Consider the following 18632-nt stretch of genomic DNA (forward strand, 5'->3'; position numbering starts at 1 on the left):
GTACAGTGTTTAGTGAGATACCTCTACACCTTTTTATTTTTTATTTCTATTCTGATAAAGAATAAAAAGACTTTTCATCTTTTTTTTCATCACGGATGGAAATTTCAAAATGGAAATGTTAACACCTACCAAAAAAAATTACTTCCCAATATTTTTTTTCCACTAATTTATGTTTGATAATAGATTACTGTTCAGAGTGCAAGAACATCCAAACCAAATAAGAGTAACTTTAAAAACCATAAAACTAGAGTGAATTTAATTTAAGTAAAAATGTCCGTCGGTGATGAGAGGTAAGAGCACCCCCATGAATAAAATGGACTATTCCAGTACTTTTGGAGTCATCAATCTTCATGAAACTGAGTTTTTTTTAACCTGAGATATCAAAGATTATTTAAAAGCAATTTTGATAGAAATACCTAAAAAAAAAATTTCACCTCAATGCTACAGGTAACCCTTAACCGATCATGCTCATTTACAAAGAAAAATCATTGAAGAATCGCTCAATTCAATTGATTTAGTGTCCGTAATATTGTCATGTATAAAATATTTTTATTTCATAAACAATGACTTATTAACTATTAATACTTTAATACTGTATAAAGGCTTTATAATGTTTGAGTGCAGCCTCATACATTGATATCCATGTGCAGTTTGTTTGGCAAGCTCTACTGAATTGCTTCAATTTTTAACGAATCAACCCTGTATAAGATTATTTTAATGATTTAAATCAATGAGTAGCACAGCATATATATAAATTTGCATTATCAAAACCTTTCACATAAATTAGACATGATATTCCTTCACAAGAATCTGACTTTGAGCCAGAATTAACCCTTGATATTGGATGGAATATTCATATTATGATAGAAATCCTGAAAATTGTGGTAGTCTGTACTGCAGTGTGTACGTGTAATGTAGTATGTACATGTATGTAGGTCAACTGAGTTCAAGCAAGAAATTGAGATGTCATATAACCACCAACTGAGAAGGGAATAAGATGATATTTTGATGAGAAATTTTGACAGGCTAAAGTACACGTACATGTGTACATGTAGGCCTACATGTACATGTATATGGACCTGGAAAAATAACAGCTTTCATTTCAAGAAACAACTGATTTATTTTAGGCCTTCATTTATTTTAGGCCTCCATTGTATGATTACTGTAGGCTAAAAATATACATCGGCCTATGTGTACTTACATGTAGGACCTACATGTACATGTCATGTATAGATCTGCATTTGTTGCTCATATTTATATATTTGTAAATCCTACATTGTGTACATGTAAATGAGTGGATGTCCACTTTACACTATAGCTTATGGAAGGAGGTAATCATATTGTCCTAGTCTTACTGAATAATGATAACAATGGCCCACTTGTTAACCATTCTAAACACACTGTTTAGATTAGATATCTCACTGGTATTGATTACTGTGGATTCAGTGAAAAATAAAAAGGAGCTCTCACATCCACCCAATCGAAACACACCAGTTTATTACAAGAACTTTGAGTACTGGTACCCATTCATCATTTACGCACTCACACCAGCCTAAGCCGGATAAAGTGAATGTTGTTCTGAGCTGACTAACCTGACTTGCATTCCTACATGTACATGTATGTGATAGCAACTACACTGTACTTGTAGCATGCATTTATCATCTATAAAGTTGAATACATGTACGTAAAGTTCTTGAAATTTCTTTCATTTTTTCACATTGCAAATGTTCCCATGACATGGGAGAAATCCCCGTGAAAGTGTTTGTAAGCATGAAAATAACCTCTAAATAATAAAGTTTAGTCATCTTTTTTCTGTGATATTTTGAGTAGAAGTAAGTTTTCTTGTTAAAGGTTGGTGTGAAGGCACCTTCTCTTCTGGTAGAACAAGGAACTGCAAATTATATTCAGTGAAGTATTATCCTCTCACAAATGGAGACTGTTCTAATAGTATTAGGGTTTGTCCATTGGTTGAAGGTACAGGATTGGCTTTAATACTGTGTGTATATTGAGAAAAAAAAACCACAATAAACAAACAAAACCCCTATTGAAACTGATAATGGTGTCTGATTTAAGCAAGATAATAAGTTCAACTTGCTACATTATATTGGGAGTATGTCTGGATCTTGATTGAACCAGGTATTGACCAAGAAAGAGAGTTTACATGTATAAAGTGAAATTAGCAAAAATGAAACCATAAAGAAAGTTGTGCATACAATTTGTGCATTGTCCTCTTGCGAGTTCCTTTATTAGGTCATAATGCCTTTTGATGGCAGAAGTCAATGTACTGTATGTTCAAAATAGTTATACATGTACTTTCATTCCGGGGGGGGGGGGGGGGGGGGGAGAATACAAAGGGACTTGGCAATCCCCCCCCCCTTTCCCTCCCGAAATGCTCGAAACAAAAGAGCCCTGAAAATTAAAAAAAAAAAGCCCCAGAATATATCCAGATGCACTGAAATGTAAAAGCGTATCCAACGTAGCAGATTGAGGCTGTCATTACTAATCAGGCCTAGGTTTTGATTTTTTTTCCTGTTTCATTTTTACTTCGGTAAATCATGTCTCACTATATACTTTTAGTACCGGTACTTCCTCATCTCTTTTATGTAGATCTCTTTCACCACAAGTTTGTGTGGATGGGGATGTAAAAAAGTGAAATGAATATACATGTAGGCCTATTTCCTGCATTGTTGTGTAAAATGCGAAGTCCAGTTTGGGTAAAACCGCAACGTTATCCACTTTCTAATTACTGCTTTAACCACTAATAGTGATTAAAAAACATTTGTTAACGTTTGATCATTAATCATTTCATACAGATCGTGTGGGGATTTTTGGTCACATTTGATGCTTTAATAAAAAGTAGTTTCATGTCAAAAACTAAAACAAAAGAATTATTGCCAGGACACATCTGTTTCTTGAAGACTTTTTTTGTACATGTAAATTCAAATAATGAATTGCATATTAAAACCACAAATGATTCTTTTCTTCAATAAAAAAAAAAGAGAATGAATGAGTATGAGAAATACCAAAACTTAAGGCTTAAGCTCATCATTTTGCAATTCATTTTTAAAGGCAAATGAAGTTCACTCATGAAATGGATGTTAGAGACTTATTCTAATTCCAGCAAGATATATTGATTATTAGAGATTTGATTTGATAACCCAATCAGACCTCTTTTCCTGTAGAAGATGCTACATCCTGATTCTGTATTAAGCTGTCAAGGATGTGTTCTACATGTAGTCTGCACACACAGACCCTTGGGTTTCCCAGAATGCATTGTAAAGCTTAGAATCTCCCCTTTCATCTGAAATTACTTAGATTATTTCTCATTCATGCATGAGTGTCAGCAAAAACAATTTGAAGAGGGGATATCAAAAAGTCACTTGGCGGGCTGTATCTGGGTTTCAAAAAGAAAACCACATTCACATTTTTAAAAAGTTCAATATCTGCTCTTTAATATGACACCTCAATTACAGAAAATGGTCAAGAAATAACAAAGAGAACTGGTTATTTGAAATACATGTAAGGCTTGAATTTCAATAATTTCATAAATTGAAGAGGTTTTACAAGCTAGCATTTAGACTCACTCGACACTCACGTTTTGTTGACAATCAGCCATGCATTAAGTCTTTTATTATTAAACCGTGCGATAGCTTCTGTGAGAAACTGGTGAAAACACTTTTATTTTTTTAATGAAATTATGGAAATACAAGCATTGTTTCGAGGGAACAACTTTTTTACTTCATGACCATTTTCTGTGATTAAGATATCAAATAAAAGAGCAGATATTGAACTTTTTAGGCATGTGGTTTTCCTTTTGGAATTCAGATACCCCCCACCAAATGAGTTTTTGGTATCCTTTCTTCAAATTGTTCTTGCTAACTCATGCGTGAATGAGGAATAATCTAAGTAATTTTAGATGAAAGAGGAGATTCTAAGCTTTACATTGGTAGGTCATTTGTCTGTTGTATTTATGATTAAAGTTGTGATAAATCATCGCTAAATCTCGGTTTCGTTTTTTATATAAAGTATGTTGTTTTATGGAAACAAATATAATGTATTGTATATACCTTCCTCAATATAGTGTTTGTATAAGTTTCCTTTTCAATTGTCATTCTAAACATGTATACAGTACGACCACTAATATTTTGTTCTGTTGAAAATGAAATAAAACAAATTGAAATTGAATCACTTTAATATATTGAGCAATTAATGCATAAGTTTATTTTGGGTGTGGTCTCCAATGCTTCTTAAGCTTAATATATAAGATTTTTGTTTCAAGATTAATTGAAATCGGAAACTATGAATGAAAAGGAAACATCAGAATGTTGTCTGTCATTTGACAAAATACTGTTCAGGGTACAAAATTATTAGCTACAACAATTCAAAATAAACCTAGTGAACAGTTCATATTGTGTATTTATTGTGTATTTTTTTTCTATTTTGTACTCTTTTTTTTTCTGTAAAGTGCAATAGAGATTGATATACAGTTGTGCTATAATCCCACCATAAATGCACTCCTTCATGCTGAGTGTTAAATGTAGACAACAATACTACAATGGTCGGCAAGCCCAGAGAAACAAACTTTTCTTAGGAATGTAATATTTAAATCACCTGACTTCACAATTAATTTAATACTTGAACTCTTTAATAAATATGTTGATTTTCTGTTGGGGTTCCCTAACTTTTGAGCACCAAGTAAAAATATGAGAATATAATTATTTAAGATGGGACATACATGTACAGTACATGTAAAGAAACACTTGCAGAGGGATAACATTTTTAAAGGAGAAATATAGTGAAATTTACTTTCGGGAAGGAAATGGTTAGAAGTGAAAGACTTACAAGTGTCCAAGCATCTACAATTATATCACTGTATGTTTTAGTAGGACAATATCATTACATCTTGAAATTTATTATTCAGTTCAATTGATTACATGTACAATGTGTGAATTATTGACCCCAAATTACAATTTGTACTGTGAAGACTGATGCCACAATTATTACATTTTTAGAGCAGATATTTGGATTATTCCTCCTTTTCGATATTATTATACATTGCTTTGAAATTGCATGTTTATAAGCACTTTGTCAGTGCAAAGAAATGATACAATGTATATAGTTTATATCTTAATGACTTAATTTCAAAGTTTTGAAACATGTGGACTTTTTAAATAAAATAAATAGAGCATTTTTCGGTTTGCAGCACGAGAACAACACATTGACTGAAATACCTTCTAAATCTTTTGTATAGAATACATCAGCACTATCATGGGCTTAGAGGAATCAGTCCAACATGTAGTCATGGGAGCCATTCAAGAGCTAATGACCAAAGAGATTCCTTCTACCTCGCCACCCCCTCAAGAAGCCTTGTCGGAGGTCGAAGGTCAACTCAAACGGACGATGGAGGAAAAGGACGAGGCTTTGCAGAGGTGTCATGACTTAGACCATCAGGTACGAGGCTCTTGTTCCTTTATGGCACTCTGGCTGTGTTTCATAAAATTGTTTGGAAAATTGTTCAGATCAGGGGGGGGGGGGAAGAGGGACGGGGAGGGGGGGTGCTGGAGAACCACGAAACCCCACCCAGGCATCCATAGCCCAGCTAAAACTTTTAATGTATTTAATTCAAATTCAAAAGTTTATTGATATAAAACCCTGACATTGAAGGATCATCATCAAAAACAAAGAAACATAAGAAAAAAATAATATAACATAAAAAGGCATATGTGGGATAGTGGATTAATATTGCCTGGAAAAATACCCAACATTTTATGGAATTATGTGATTATTTTGCTAATTTTTCGGCAATTAAACATTTTTTTTCCAGAGCCCATTTGGCATATATTTTTCATTTATACATCTAAACACTTGGGTGGTTATTTTATTGGTTTCTGTTCGAACTAATTTTGATATCATTACCACAACTAGTATTAATCTTTAAATCAATTGCACCTACATGTACATTACCTGTCTGGATATCAATTTTACTATTAATCAGTAATATAAAATGTATCGGTAGCAATAATTACCATTAGTGCTACCAATACATTTTATATGACATCATGGATCTTTTTACTTGTACATGTATTTCAAAAGCATGTGAAACTTAATTCCTTCTCACTTTATTTTGTTCATAGGTTGCAGCCTTACTGGAAGAGAAGAATGCTCTCCAACTTGAAAATGAACATCTCACACTCAAGCTAGATCAAGGAGATACATATGGAGATCCAAGGTACTGGTGTTGATAGTGGTGGTGATGATGATGATGATGATGATGATGATGATGATGATGATAACGATGATAATGATGATGATGATGATGATGATGATGATGAGGAAGATGATGATGATGATGATGATGGTGATGATGATGATGATGATGATGATGATGATGAAGATGAAGATGATGGTGATGGTGATGATGATGACAACGACGATGATGATGATTATGATGATTGTAATGAGGAGAGACAGGAAGCAGTTGATATCATGATATCTCTGATCATGGTAGTGTGGGTGGTGATGATAATTGTCATGTTAATGATGACAATAATGGTAGTGGTGATGGTGGTGGTGGTGGTGATGATGATGATAATGATGATGAAGATAATGATGATACTACTCGTAGTAATAGTGATGATGGTGGTAATGGTCATGACAAGTGGCAAAGATGACGATGCATCCATCCCCAACCCCCCCCCCCTTCCCATCACTAATACTAGATCAACCGTTTCATTGATGCAGCACCCCAGCAGGACGGAGGTACCAGCATCTCCAGGTGACCGTCGAACAGCTCCAGGAGGAGATGTTTCGAATGGAGAGCACCAGGGACGACTACAGGATCAAAGTGGACATGCTCGAGAGAGAAAACATGGAGCTAGTCCACAAGGTTAGTCAGTTGAGCAGCAGGAAACAGCCGTCGGCTTGTCCCTTATGAACAAAACATCCTTGCTTTTTAAAGGTCAAGTCCACCCCAGGAAAATGCTGACTGGAATAAATAGAGAAAAATCCAACTAGGATAGTGCCGAAAATTTCATCAAAATCGGATGTAAAATAAGAAAGTTATGACATTTTAAAATTTCGCTAATTTTTCACAAAACAGTGATATGCACAACTAGGTGAGTCAGTAGATGATGTCCATCACTCACTATTTCTTTTGTATTTTATTATTTGAATTATACAATATTTCATTTTTTATAGATTTGACAATAAGGACCAACTTGACTGAACCATATAGTATTAAACAATACTAATTCCACATGTTCATGGAGGAATTAATCGTTGTATCACTTGACAATGAGGAGAAATTAGAAAATTTCATATTTCATATATTAAAATACAAAAGAAATAGTGAGTGGATGACGTCATTGTCTCCTCATTTGCATACCAGCCAGGATGTGCATATAACTGTTTTGTGAAATTAAGTGAAACTTTAAAATGTCATAACTTTCTTATTTTACATCCGATTTTGATGAAATTTTCAGTGTTATGCTTGTTGGATTTTTCTCTTTTTATTCAAATCAACTTTTTGTTGGGGTGGACTTGTCCTTTAAAGAGGTAGCGCCATAGCTGCAATGAATACCATCAGCTCCGAGCTGCTCAATAGTTACTGGTTCCTATACCCGGAATACAACATTTTGATCATGTACATGTAGTCTTGTGATTCACACCCAATAAAATGATTACAAAGTAATAGACCAGGTGACTGTTTCATGAAAGTTGTCAACACTGACAAGTTGTCTTTCTCCGACAGTTGCCATAGTAACAGTCAGAGGCCAGTGCCTTTCAGCCAATCAAAACCAAGGATTTCACTGAAATTTTCAGTACTAACAATTTAGTCAATGCCGACAACTTTCATGAAACACCCACCAGTTCGTAGTTACTTTATGGACAATTTTGTCCAAATGACCTTTCATTTATTTCATTATGATAGGCAGATTTCAAAGCAAGATATTACGTATGCATGCCTTACATAGCAGGATGAAGAAATTGAATAGAACTGGGGTGGTATTCTGAGATCCATTTTATCTCAGATAAAATAAAATATTTTATATCCGTTAAAATCAGTGAGATAAAATACCCTTAAAATCTCTCTGAATTGGTATTCTGAGAACAATCTTATCTTCATTTTATCTATGTAAGACACACCTGTTTTTTAATCAATATCCAATTAGAAACGCGCTTTTATAGCTCTCTCATATCACTCAACCAATGGAAATCCATTCCGCTAGGAGGTGTGGCGAAGGAGTGAGAATGCGTCAATTTATTGACTTCAATACGCTTGCACTATACACTTGTGCGTCTTTACAGAGATTTCTTTTTAACAAAAATGGCAATACTCTCATCTTTTTTTCGAAGTCTATATCGCATCTTTTCAAGAATCATTTCAAAGACAATATCAGTCAAGAAAAGTCTTATGAAATGCTTCCTGATTGTACAGAAATAACTTAAAGGTGTTGTTCTCAATGAATATATAATTTTTCTTAATTTTCATGCCAACATTTGGAGTTAATTCACCTAGAAATATTGATGAAACAACGTCGCGGAGATAAAATAGCCCCTACCCTCTTTTAAGTTTATTTTATTTGTTCTTCAAAGTAACTTGGGCGCAAGCACATCACCCGCGTTGCAATGGCCAGATACGCGATGGGTATGTCTACGCAGCCACTGCTCTGGTGCGTATCATCATAGATACGCAAGATAACATTTTAAATTTTATCTGAGAGATAAATGTCATCTCAGAATACCAATTACATTTTAAGAGATAAAATAAAATATTTTAAAGATGAAATGACCTCAGAATACCGCCCCAGGTGACTAGAATAGCACATCCATGAAGGAATTTGTTGCATTTTTTACTTTGGATGCATATTATAGCATGCTGTACAATGTACTTGTAAGCTGTGAAATACCAGTCGTTCGTGGACGCATTGTTGAACTTTGTGGATGTAAATTAAAAAAACCAATTCAAAAGAATATATGAATAATTAAGAAATCAGAGTTGGTGCTTATCTCATTAAATTTTAAACCACCATGTCACTTTAGTACCAATGACCTTCCTCTGATCATGTGCAGAATCTTCTGATCATGCGCAGAATGGAACTATGAACTGGCTCGTTAGTTTAATCTTCTCATCATTTATAGCCGGAAACTATGCTTGCAAAGAATATTAAGATCATAGATTGATCCAAATCCATGTCATCTTCTGATACAGATGAAAGGCCTGTGTAGTTAGTTATAATTTTTATATCTTTTTCAAATATTTGTCCAAGATTTTATACATCAAGACCATGTTTGAGAATAAGAATCTGATTATTAGAGGACCCCATTTTGCCACTGACCTTCTGGTGCACAGCATCCCTTTAAAGGCTTAGTAATTTTGTCTATTGGCAAGCCTTATATACAGATTATTGGACTGCCTCATAGGCAGCTTATTGGACCATAACATCCTACCATCTGCTTTTTTGCTATGTTACTGGTCATGGGTTATTTTTGTCCCAAAATATTTTGTGGATACGCATTTTGTGGCAGGGTTATTAGAGATTAAACCTTCTTCTGGTATATGGGATTGAATTATTTAAGAAACTGTCTTAAATGATGAGGAAATGTTCGGTATATGATTAAGGAATCGTCAAAATGATAGGAAATTTGCTCGATTTTGCTAGGAGTCATATGCTTTACACACAGAATGCATGCATAGAACTACATGTACATACAAATATTCAGTTGTTTTTGTATGATCCATTTTACAGTTATTGATAACATGACAATTTTTACCCGACCCACAAAATGAGTTTTCTTTGTCCATGCTATTGCTAAGTGCCCAGCATTGCCCTCATGCATTCAGACATTTTGTACTCTAGCTCTACATGTTAACTATAGCACTCTTTTAACTCCAGGGCCATGTTGCATAACAGTTATACTATTATTGGTAACTTTGCCATCCAATGGTAACTTGCATGGAATCCTTGATTTTGATTGGCTGTTGACCAGCGTTACCATGGTAGTTATCATCGGATGGCAAAGTTACCATAACGATAGCTTTTAATGCAACGGGCCATAGATGCATATGCATAAAGTATATTTTCATTTCATTTCATTTTGGTTTCTGCAACACTTTTTCATAAACACATGAACAAAGAAAATACAATAATAATATACGTATAACTGACGAGCAAAACATTGAACATAATTGCATTTTCTATTAATATATATCGATTGTTAGAAGGTGACAGGGGTTGCCACTATAAGCTAAGCTTGACTGCGTGGCAACCCCAGAAAACAATAATTATTATTCATCCAACATATCTTAACGTAAGGGTGCAGGTACGAAATGACGGGGGGGGGGGGGGCGCTTGGTCCTCACAATATATTTCTTATTTTGATTCTTGGTTGTTGTTTTTTATTCAAAGCTTGTATTAGTGTATGTAATGCAATTGATGTTACCTTGAATTTCATCTGATATAAAAGAAGGGATCTCATGAAAGAATGCACAAGATTGCATGATTCCCCCCCCCCCCCACACTAAATTGCAACGAGTCCACACCGTGATCCCCACACACCCTTGCCAAATCTTTAAAGAGGATTTACATGGAGGGGTATTTTCAAAACGTCGCCTTACATGCCTAAAATCAGTCCCCCGGTAGCCATCACTGAGTTTTAAAACAAGATTGAACCTTTCCCTTGACCTCCAGAACGATGAGCTCCAGAACCTAGCGGAGGAAGCGCGTTCCTTGAAAGACGAGATGGATATTCTCAGGCATACCTCGGACAAGGTCAGCAAATATGAAGCAACCATCGACACACTCAAGAAGAAGCTGGAGGATCTAGGTGATCTGAAGAGGCAAGTCAAGATTCTGGAAGACAAGAATACCATGTACATGCAGAACACCATGGAACTGGAAGAGGTATGCTCGTTGAGTTGTGAAGATGACTCTTTTTCTTTAGTCGCTATGTATTTCTGTATGTCACTGTACATGTATTGTTTTAAATACATGCAGCATTAAATAGATGCAACTTTCGATAACATTTAAATGTGTCAACAGAAATGTCAGATAACTCGAGGGGGATCATTCTAGAGAACTTGGCCAGTATATGCAAAAGTCTGTACCCCCATCTACATTTTTTTCTCAAAATTAATTAAGTTGGAATTACGAAATGAAATTTTTTATCAATCTGAGGAGATATATAAACTTTAGGAACTTTGTTTTATTTTGTGGAATTTATGTTTCCCTTTTTAGATTAAAGGCCATTTAAGTAAAGTTAATTATACCTTTATAGTAAAGTTATTTAATTTCGTGTGACAGGATTTATTTTGTTTTTGTTAATTTAGGAGCTGAAGAAAGCAAACGCACTCAAGAGCCAATTAGAGACCTACAAGAGACAGGTCCACGAGCTCCATTCCAAGATGTCTGAAGAAACAAGACGAGCGGACAAGGCAGAGTTTGAATCCACAAGAGCACAGGAGAAAACAACTCAACTACAAGCAGAGGCAGGGGTAGGAGACAGAGATATTTCTATATGTGAATGGTCACCAGCTGACCAAAAGTTATGTTGTTGCCCATTTGCCGCACGATTGCATGAATGCTGATGAATATAATAATTTGTTATTAGAGACTTATAATACCTTATGAATAATCTCCATGCTTGTTGAAAGTTGAAGATTTGATTGAAAACTAATATATGTACTTCTTAGAAAGGTAGGTTGTATTAAACACTGATTTGGATCTGTTGAGGTCTGTTATTTATCTGATACCTTGGGAAGTATATGCTTGTTACTGTATCATGGAAAACTGACTGATCAGGGGGGTGTTTCACAAAGATTTAAGTATGATTTTGAGTCACACTTAAATGCCAACGCGTACATGATATGCAACGCGCAATCTTATTGATCAATACGCAGTAGTGCGTGTCCTCTTGGCATGATGTGACTAATGCGGTCATGCCTTTTATACCGTGCACAACTAGGCATTTTAGTGTGACTCTAGGTCATACTTAAATCTTTGTGAAACACACCCCCCCCCCCCGAAACCTATAAAACAACAGATTGTCTTACAAATGAAGCATACTTCATTATATCCTCACTGGCATCTATTTCTTCTGCAGAGGTTGAGGCTAGAAAGAGATTCTCTGAAGGAAACCAATGAAGAACTGACCTTGAACCAGCTACAAGGAAGTGCCTTCGGTGATGGTGAAGTCATCAACAGCCCTGAGATTGGGTCACCAGGCCTTACTGCTATGTTACCGCCTGAAGTCAGGTAATTCCTCCTGGTCTTCCATTGAGATGTTTTTATTTTACGCATGATTTAAGAAATGACACGTCCGTGTGCTGAATTGGATTACCAAATGCTCATAATGATGGGCAAATATATTTAATTTTGCAACCTATTGGGTACCCGTTTAACACCCTGGTGGAGAGTTGCAAAGACTGACACCTTGACAAGGGAGGCTAGTACTGCACGCATTCCCCTCAAATTGAAAGGCAAGAGTTTGAACCAATATTACACCAAGAGGGTTCTATTATCCTTGCTGGGATGTTAAAAACCGTGTATCTCAAATTGAATTAAATTGATGACAGGTCGAAAAAAGTGTTATTTCAGAGTTATGACACAAGTAGCAACCTCCTTTTGCCAGGAATGAGATTTCTACATGCATTAGGAGACTGCTTTCTGAAAATAAGATGTTGACACTATGCAGCATTTCCTTAGCTGCTCTCATTTGTTTTAAATTGTGAGATATAAGGATTTGTTATGATGGCGATGGTATTCAGGCACTTTGCTGCTTCCACCAACTATCCCCGCTTTCATTGATTCTTTTTATCACGTATCAGAGAGAAGATGATTCGGTTACAGCACGAGAATAAGATGCTGAAGATGAAGCAAGGTGAGACCGCTGATGAGCAGACGCAGCTATTACAGAGTCTCTTGGAAGACTCCAATGCAAGGAAGAGTGACTTGGAATCTGAGAACAGGTAAGACAGCGCCCTCACAGTTGGTTTGCATTATACATTATTTTCCTTTACATCATTGTCCATAATGAATTGCCCCTTCAGCAGTCGAACTTAGAATTTTATTTTGTTGAAAATCAAAAACCCCAAACCGTAAGTTCTTCTGTTTTGAAAAATGTGAACGTGTGTGTCTTGGGTTTTTATAGACGTGTCAGTCAGTAGTCAAAAGTTTTGATTGATTGATTAAATGATTGCATTTATTCTTTTTAATTCCAAAATTCAACAAAAGTTACAATTTAAGGCAAAACACAAAAATATAATATACAGAAATGAAAAAATGGAACCCACTGGAAAGCAAATGGGGTCCTGTCCCAGGCCTGCCTACTACTCAGGATTTTATCCAGGAGTTACCCTGTTTTTAAGATTTGTTATCAACCAAAAATAGGAGCCCTCCATTTGTCCATTTATTTGAGATAAAAAAGAAAATGGCCCATATATGAATTTGTGTGGTGGGTGTAAGAGTAATATAGTTGTTCAAAACTTATAATTTCTCAATGTTTAAATATAAAGAATGCTAAACATGTCTTAGGAAAAAGTGAGGGGGACACACCTGACATGGAGCTGAAAGATTCGTGTTGAGAGTAGGACTCCTTTTTTTTTAATTTTCAAATGTTTGCAGGCCTGTTGTCCCCATTGAACTTGGGTGGCGCGATTCACCCCTCACCTGCGGCAATCTCCCCGCTTTATGTTCATTTGGTCCAAAGCCAATTCATCCAACTGCAACCTCATCTACTATCATTTGGTCAATATCACGTTCGTCTATATCCACATGGTCTAATTGCCATTTGTCCGCTCATCATTTCGTCTAATAACCAGTTGGTCCAATAGCCATTTAGTCCAAATACCATTTGGTCTAATTAGACTAAGTGTTAATTTGGCGAAATGAATGAAAATAAAAGGAATATTAGACCAACTGGTTATGAGACGAAATGGTCATAGACCAACTGGTGATGAGACGAAGTGATGATTGGACCAAATGTTTGTAAGACGAACGGAATGGCATTAGACTAAATGAAGGTAGACCATGTGGTGAGTGGACGAGTTGGTAGTGGATGAATTGGCAATTTACCATCTCCCCCACCCGTTCCGTCCACCCTTCACGACTCAGTGCATCTCCCATCACCATCCCAATCCGTTATTTACATCTTGGACAGACCTTCAACGTCACCTTGCTAAAAACATGAAAGAACTCAGGAGCGAACATTTCGTGCTTACGGCACTGCATGAGCGCAGTGGCCAGGTATTGGTCACTGAACATTCATGTGTGTAGTCAGGCGGCCTAGACCACTTGGCCAAAGCGTCTCCATTTGTCTAATATTAGCTTTTTCACAAGGTGTTTTTTTTATTTTATTTTCTGTCTCGTTCCTCAAAGAATCTGCAATCAGCGAATCCTAGCACTAGATGCAGAGATGGAAGAACTGAAACAACAGCAACAGAGAGAAGGAGTATCGTCGAACGTCGTAGGCGAGGTAAGCATGGTCGCTTCAGTCCCATATATGTCTTTCTGTGGAGGCACAACAGCGGTGCTGAGCCGTGCACCACCTGATAGGATCATTACCACAAACACACACATCACATGTATCATAACCAAGATCCGGGCCCTGTCTTACCAAGGGTAGCGATTGATCCGATCAACCACAACTATGGAAAGCCAGCAACATCCACATCTAAAATGCATGTTTATTCATAATATTTTCTAAATCTTTATAATGTATACCCATACATTCATCATTGTCTGGTCAGTTGAGTGTGTTTTCTCTTTGTTTACAAAAGGACATTGTGCAAATTTCTGATAGAAAAAATCTGGACAATTATGGATTTCCATATACATGTAGTTGTGGTTGATTGAATCAATCGTAACTCTTTGTAAGACGGAGCCCTGTACTGTCTTCAACCTCCTTGTTACAATTGTGATGCAACTTGCATGCAATTAGCTTACTCTACAAAGACAGTTATTGCTATTTCTTGTATTGTGTCTGAATTACTATGGTGCAGTGTTGGTATTCACGTATGTAAAAATGAATGACATATTCCAAATGTATATAGATGTAGATTAGATCTGCCTCTTTATTTAGTTCTTTTTACCTCTAACAACAAATTTTCTTACCAGTTTATGCATTATATGATATTAGGACATCAAGATTAATTTCAGGCATATTTATAATTCCATCTTGGCTGAGGATAAACTAACACATTGATGAAGGTATACTACTAATAATATATTTACTGTTAGATATATATGTCAGAATACTTCTATCATTCTTAGGCAGCCATTTCGCTATTCCTTTCATATTTTTTTTAAGGCAAATTTTAAACCCGTATTTGATATCACTATTCAATATGCATTCTACCAGTATATATTAAATCTCTGTATCTTTCTCTGGACTTAAAACGTTAACAGAGAGTGCCAAGACTTAGTGTCCCTCTTTATATATGTGCATCACAAGTGAATCATTCTTCCTAGGATCAGTTTCAATATCTATGAACCCAAAGACAGGGCTGGGGGCACTTTAGCCTCCAATTTATAAAGAAAAATATAACAGTTCTTTTAAGAGCTACCAAACCACCAAGAAAGATAACAAACAGTGACCTTTTTAGGACTACGTACATGGTGTTTATCGCAAAACTTCCATTATTCTCTCCACCATGAAAACCTTTAAAGATCATCTTAGGAAAAGAACCCTGTAAATTTTGAAAAATGACCCCATAAACATGAGAGCTGAGGGCACTTCAGCCTCCAAAATGTACAAACGCCCCTGTAAATGATTGAAAACGCCCACACAAATGACATTAAAAAGTAATTTTAAATAGACAAAATTTGAATTGTCATACAATATATATTTTTTTAAATAATGGTATTGGGGCTGTTTGATACATGCCCCCCCCCCCCTCCCCAAATTAAGAATGATATTCTGAATCTTCTATTATCTAAATACTGTATCTTTGTCTACATGTATGTATGTACATGTGTATGTCTATGTGAGGTATGGACTGTTTGCATGTGGACTGGGAGTGGCTTTCCTTTACAGTTTTAGGGTACATATATATCTGGGGGTGTCTCTCATTGCTGACCATAAACTTACGCACGACCTTACACATGACTGTACAAGTGCTAAATTTGATATTCGGTCTTATTTCCTCCTTTCAGTTAAGGTTGAATCATGATCGTTGTAAATGAAAATTTGTATTAACGTTCATCAGAAATTAAGAGTGAATATTTTACTCAAAATTTGACAAATTTTAGAGGAAATTCGGTAAAAATTTGATAAAACATTGGGGAATATTCAAGGTATTAATAATTTATCAGAAGGGTATGTTCTGGTTGTGCGTAAAAGTTGTTTGTAACTTTATAGGAAAGAGCTTTTTGAAACACCCCCAGGATATAGGATAGGTTCATAAGTGCGGCATTCATCAGGTTGACTGAAATTGAAAACAGGAATTTCAGATTGAAGATGTGTGCCACACTTTAGATCAAACCATTACAATGTACCGCAGTTGTACTAACCCTTGAGCTCTAATCTCTTTCTGTGGTGCAGTCTTCCCCGGGAAAGTATCCACCACCACCACCACCATCATCATCATCGATTGCAGACATATCAAATGAGGTACACACATTGCCCCGTGTTATGCTCCCACCCACTCTTACTATTCTCCTCACCCACCCACCCACCCACCTTGCTTGTTGGAATGTTGTGTTGCCTCTTGGCCTGCATTTGATTGCTTTATACTAATCCCACCTATTGTAAAATATGTTATGTTTGTATTATCAATGACATCCTCTGTGGCGATTTGATTCCTCCACTGTGGAAACCGCTATTCAGTTGATTGCATACATGTACATATTTGCAGTGTGCAACAAATTAAGGATTGACAAGCGGAAGGCCTTTTAATAACTTTAAAAAACCACTAATTTTGAGAAAAGTAACGTTTATTCATATTCTATCAAGCTAGTTGATACAGGTGTAACTTAAAAATAATTTGCTAATTGGTAAGTTTATTGGGATATAAATTGAAAATTTGCATTTGTAGGCAATAGGAATTATAATTGACTGTCAGTGCTACTGATAATTTTGGTATCAAAATCTAAAAAACACCAAACAGTATTAGTTTCGTGTACATGTACATCCTTTTGTTTGTAATACCTTTAAATGTACATAACATCACACAAATCCCCATGTTGCACTTTAAGAAGTTGTTGCACAAAACTTTATTTTTAATAGTTAACGATTGCAAAAAAGTATCAATTGCATGTTGCAATGTAATTGATAGATTAATTTATACTTTTGTATAGCGAAATGTTTTCTGTTTTGAGTGGCAGACCTAGGCACCGTAACACAAAGGTTTGCGGTCAATCCAGGTCAGTATTTTAAACAGAGTGCGCATGCAACAATGATCTTGATTGGTCTTTGGTATTTAGGCCCCCATTCTACAGAACGGAGACCGTTGAAAGACCACTGAAAGACTTAAAATTGATGAGGTCTTACAGCGGTCTTCAAGATCACTGAAATTTGTCATCTCTGTGGAATGGCTCAGAAAGACCCCTCAAAGAACTCTGAAAGACTGATGGATATTTCTTGTCTTACTGGTCTTAGAGTAGTCTTATAGAGATCTTTCAATGGTCTTTCAAAGGTCTTTTATGCAACAAGTGATCTTTCAGAATTCTTTCCATGGACTTTGCCTGGTCTTTCAATGGTCTTTCAATGATCTTTCAATGATCTCTCAGGAGTCTTACAGCGATCTCCGCAAAAATCTTGAGAGACTGCCGAAAGATCATTGAAAGACTATTAAGACCTTTGAAAGTTCATCCAAAGACTGCTGAAAGACCGCTGAAAGACCACTGAAAGACCATTTTCTTGTAAGACCGTTGTAAGACTGTTTTGAACCATTTCAAAAAGTTTTGGAGCCCATGAAGACCACGAAGACCACTGATAGATCGGTCAGGACTTGTGTAAGACCTCAAAGACCATTGTAGGTTCATTGAGAGACCTCTGTAAGATCGACCAAAATTCATGGTCTTTGAAAGGTCTTTCAGCGGTCTTGCTCTCTGTGGATCGATTGCAGACCTTTGTGTCACGGAGCCCAGCAATCAATTGTAATTCAAAATTTATGATGGATGTTGGGGTCTGAAATTTACTAATTACTTGGTATTAATTACAAGTTTCTTGCAGTGCCCCCTCAAAGAGGGTCTTGCAAGGAACTTTATAAATTGCAAATGTGCAATAGATAGATCCATTTTATCAATTCATACGTTCTGAACTGCAATCAGATACAAATTTGCAATTAATTTGAAGACATGATTTTCAGGACCTGAAATTGACTTTCAATTCGGTGGATTCACAATACAGTGCGCCATCTATCGGTTGCAGCGGACTGGCCAAATTCGCAATTCCTCATGGGAAACAGTCGGTCGACATCTGTTGCACGCACTAGTAATAAAGTGCATGTATGCATGTGATTATTCAGCGTTGGAAGATTGTTTATTAGGGTCCAGGAGGTGGGAGAGAAATTTGCCCAAATATTTCTGTGCGAAATTTAAACCGTTTTTGGTGAATTCCTGCCATATGGTTTTCATTTTTGAAGCATCACATTCATATTTCAGTACCCTAGCACTGTGCGATACCTGCGCCTT

The 18632-nt window shown here is 36.0% G+C and overlaps 1 protein-coding gene across 1 annotated transcript in view; it reads left to right on the forward strand.

Annotated features, from left to right (window-relative positions):
- Window positions 1-18632, forward strand: part of LOC129271324 (protein Hook homolog 3-like) — a 42065-nt gene that overhangs the window by 4599 nt on the left and 18834 nt on the right. The window contains exons 3-11 of the mRNA XM_054908700.2: window positions 5252-5451; window positions 6135-6229; window positions 6742-6886; window positions 10692-10904; window positions 11330-11494; window positions 12103-12254; window positions 12827-12967; window positions 14376-14472; window positions 16540-16608. Of these exons, the coding sequence (XP_054764675.2) occupies window positions 5252-5451; window positions 6135-6229; window positions 6742-6886; window positions 10692-10904; window positions 11330-11494; window positions 12103-12254; window positions 12827-12967; window positions 14376-14472; window positions 16540-16608 (1277 nt within the window). The remainder of the gene's footprint in view (window positions 1-5251; window positions 5452-6134; window positions 6230-6741; window positions 6887-10691; window positions 10905-11329; window positions 11495-12102; window positions 12255-12826; window positions 12968-14375; window positions 14473-16539; window positions 16609-18632) is intronic.

Source organism: Lytechinus pictus, chromosome 11 (assembly GCF_037042905.1).
Source record: "Lytechinus pictus isolate F3 Inbred chromosome 11, Lp3.0, whole genome shotgun sequence".
In the NCBI taxonomy this organism is placed as follows: domain Eukaryota; kingdom Metazoa; phylum Echinodermata; class Echinoidea; order Temnopleuroida; family Toxopneustidae; genus Lytechinus; species Lytechinus pictus.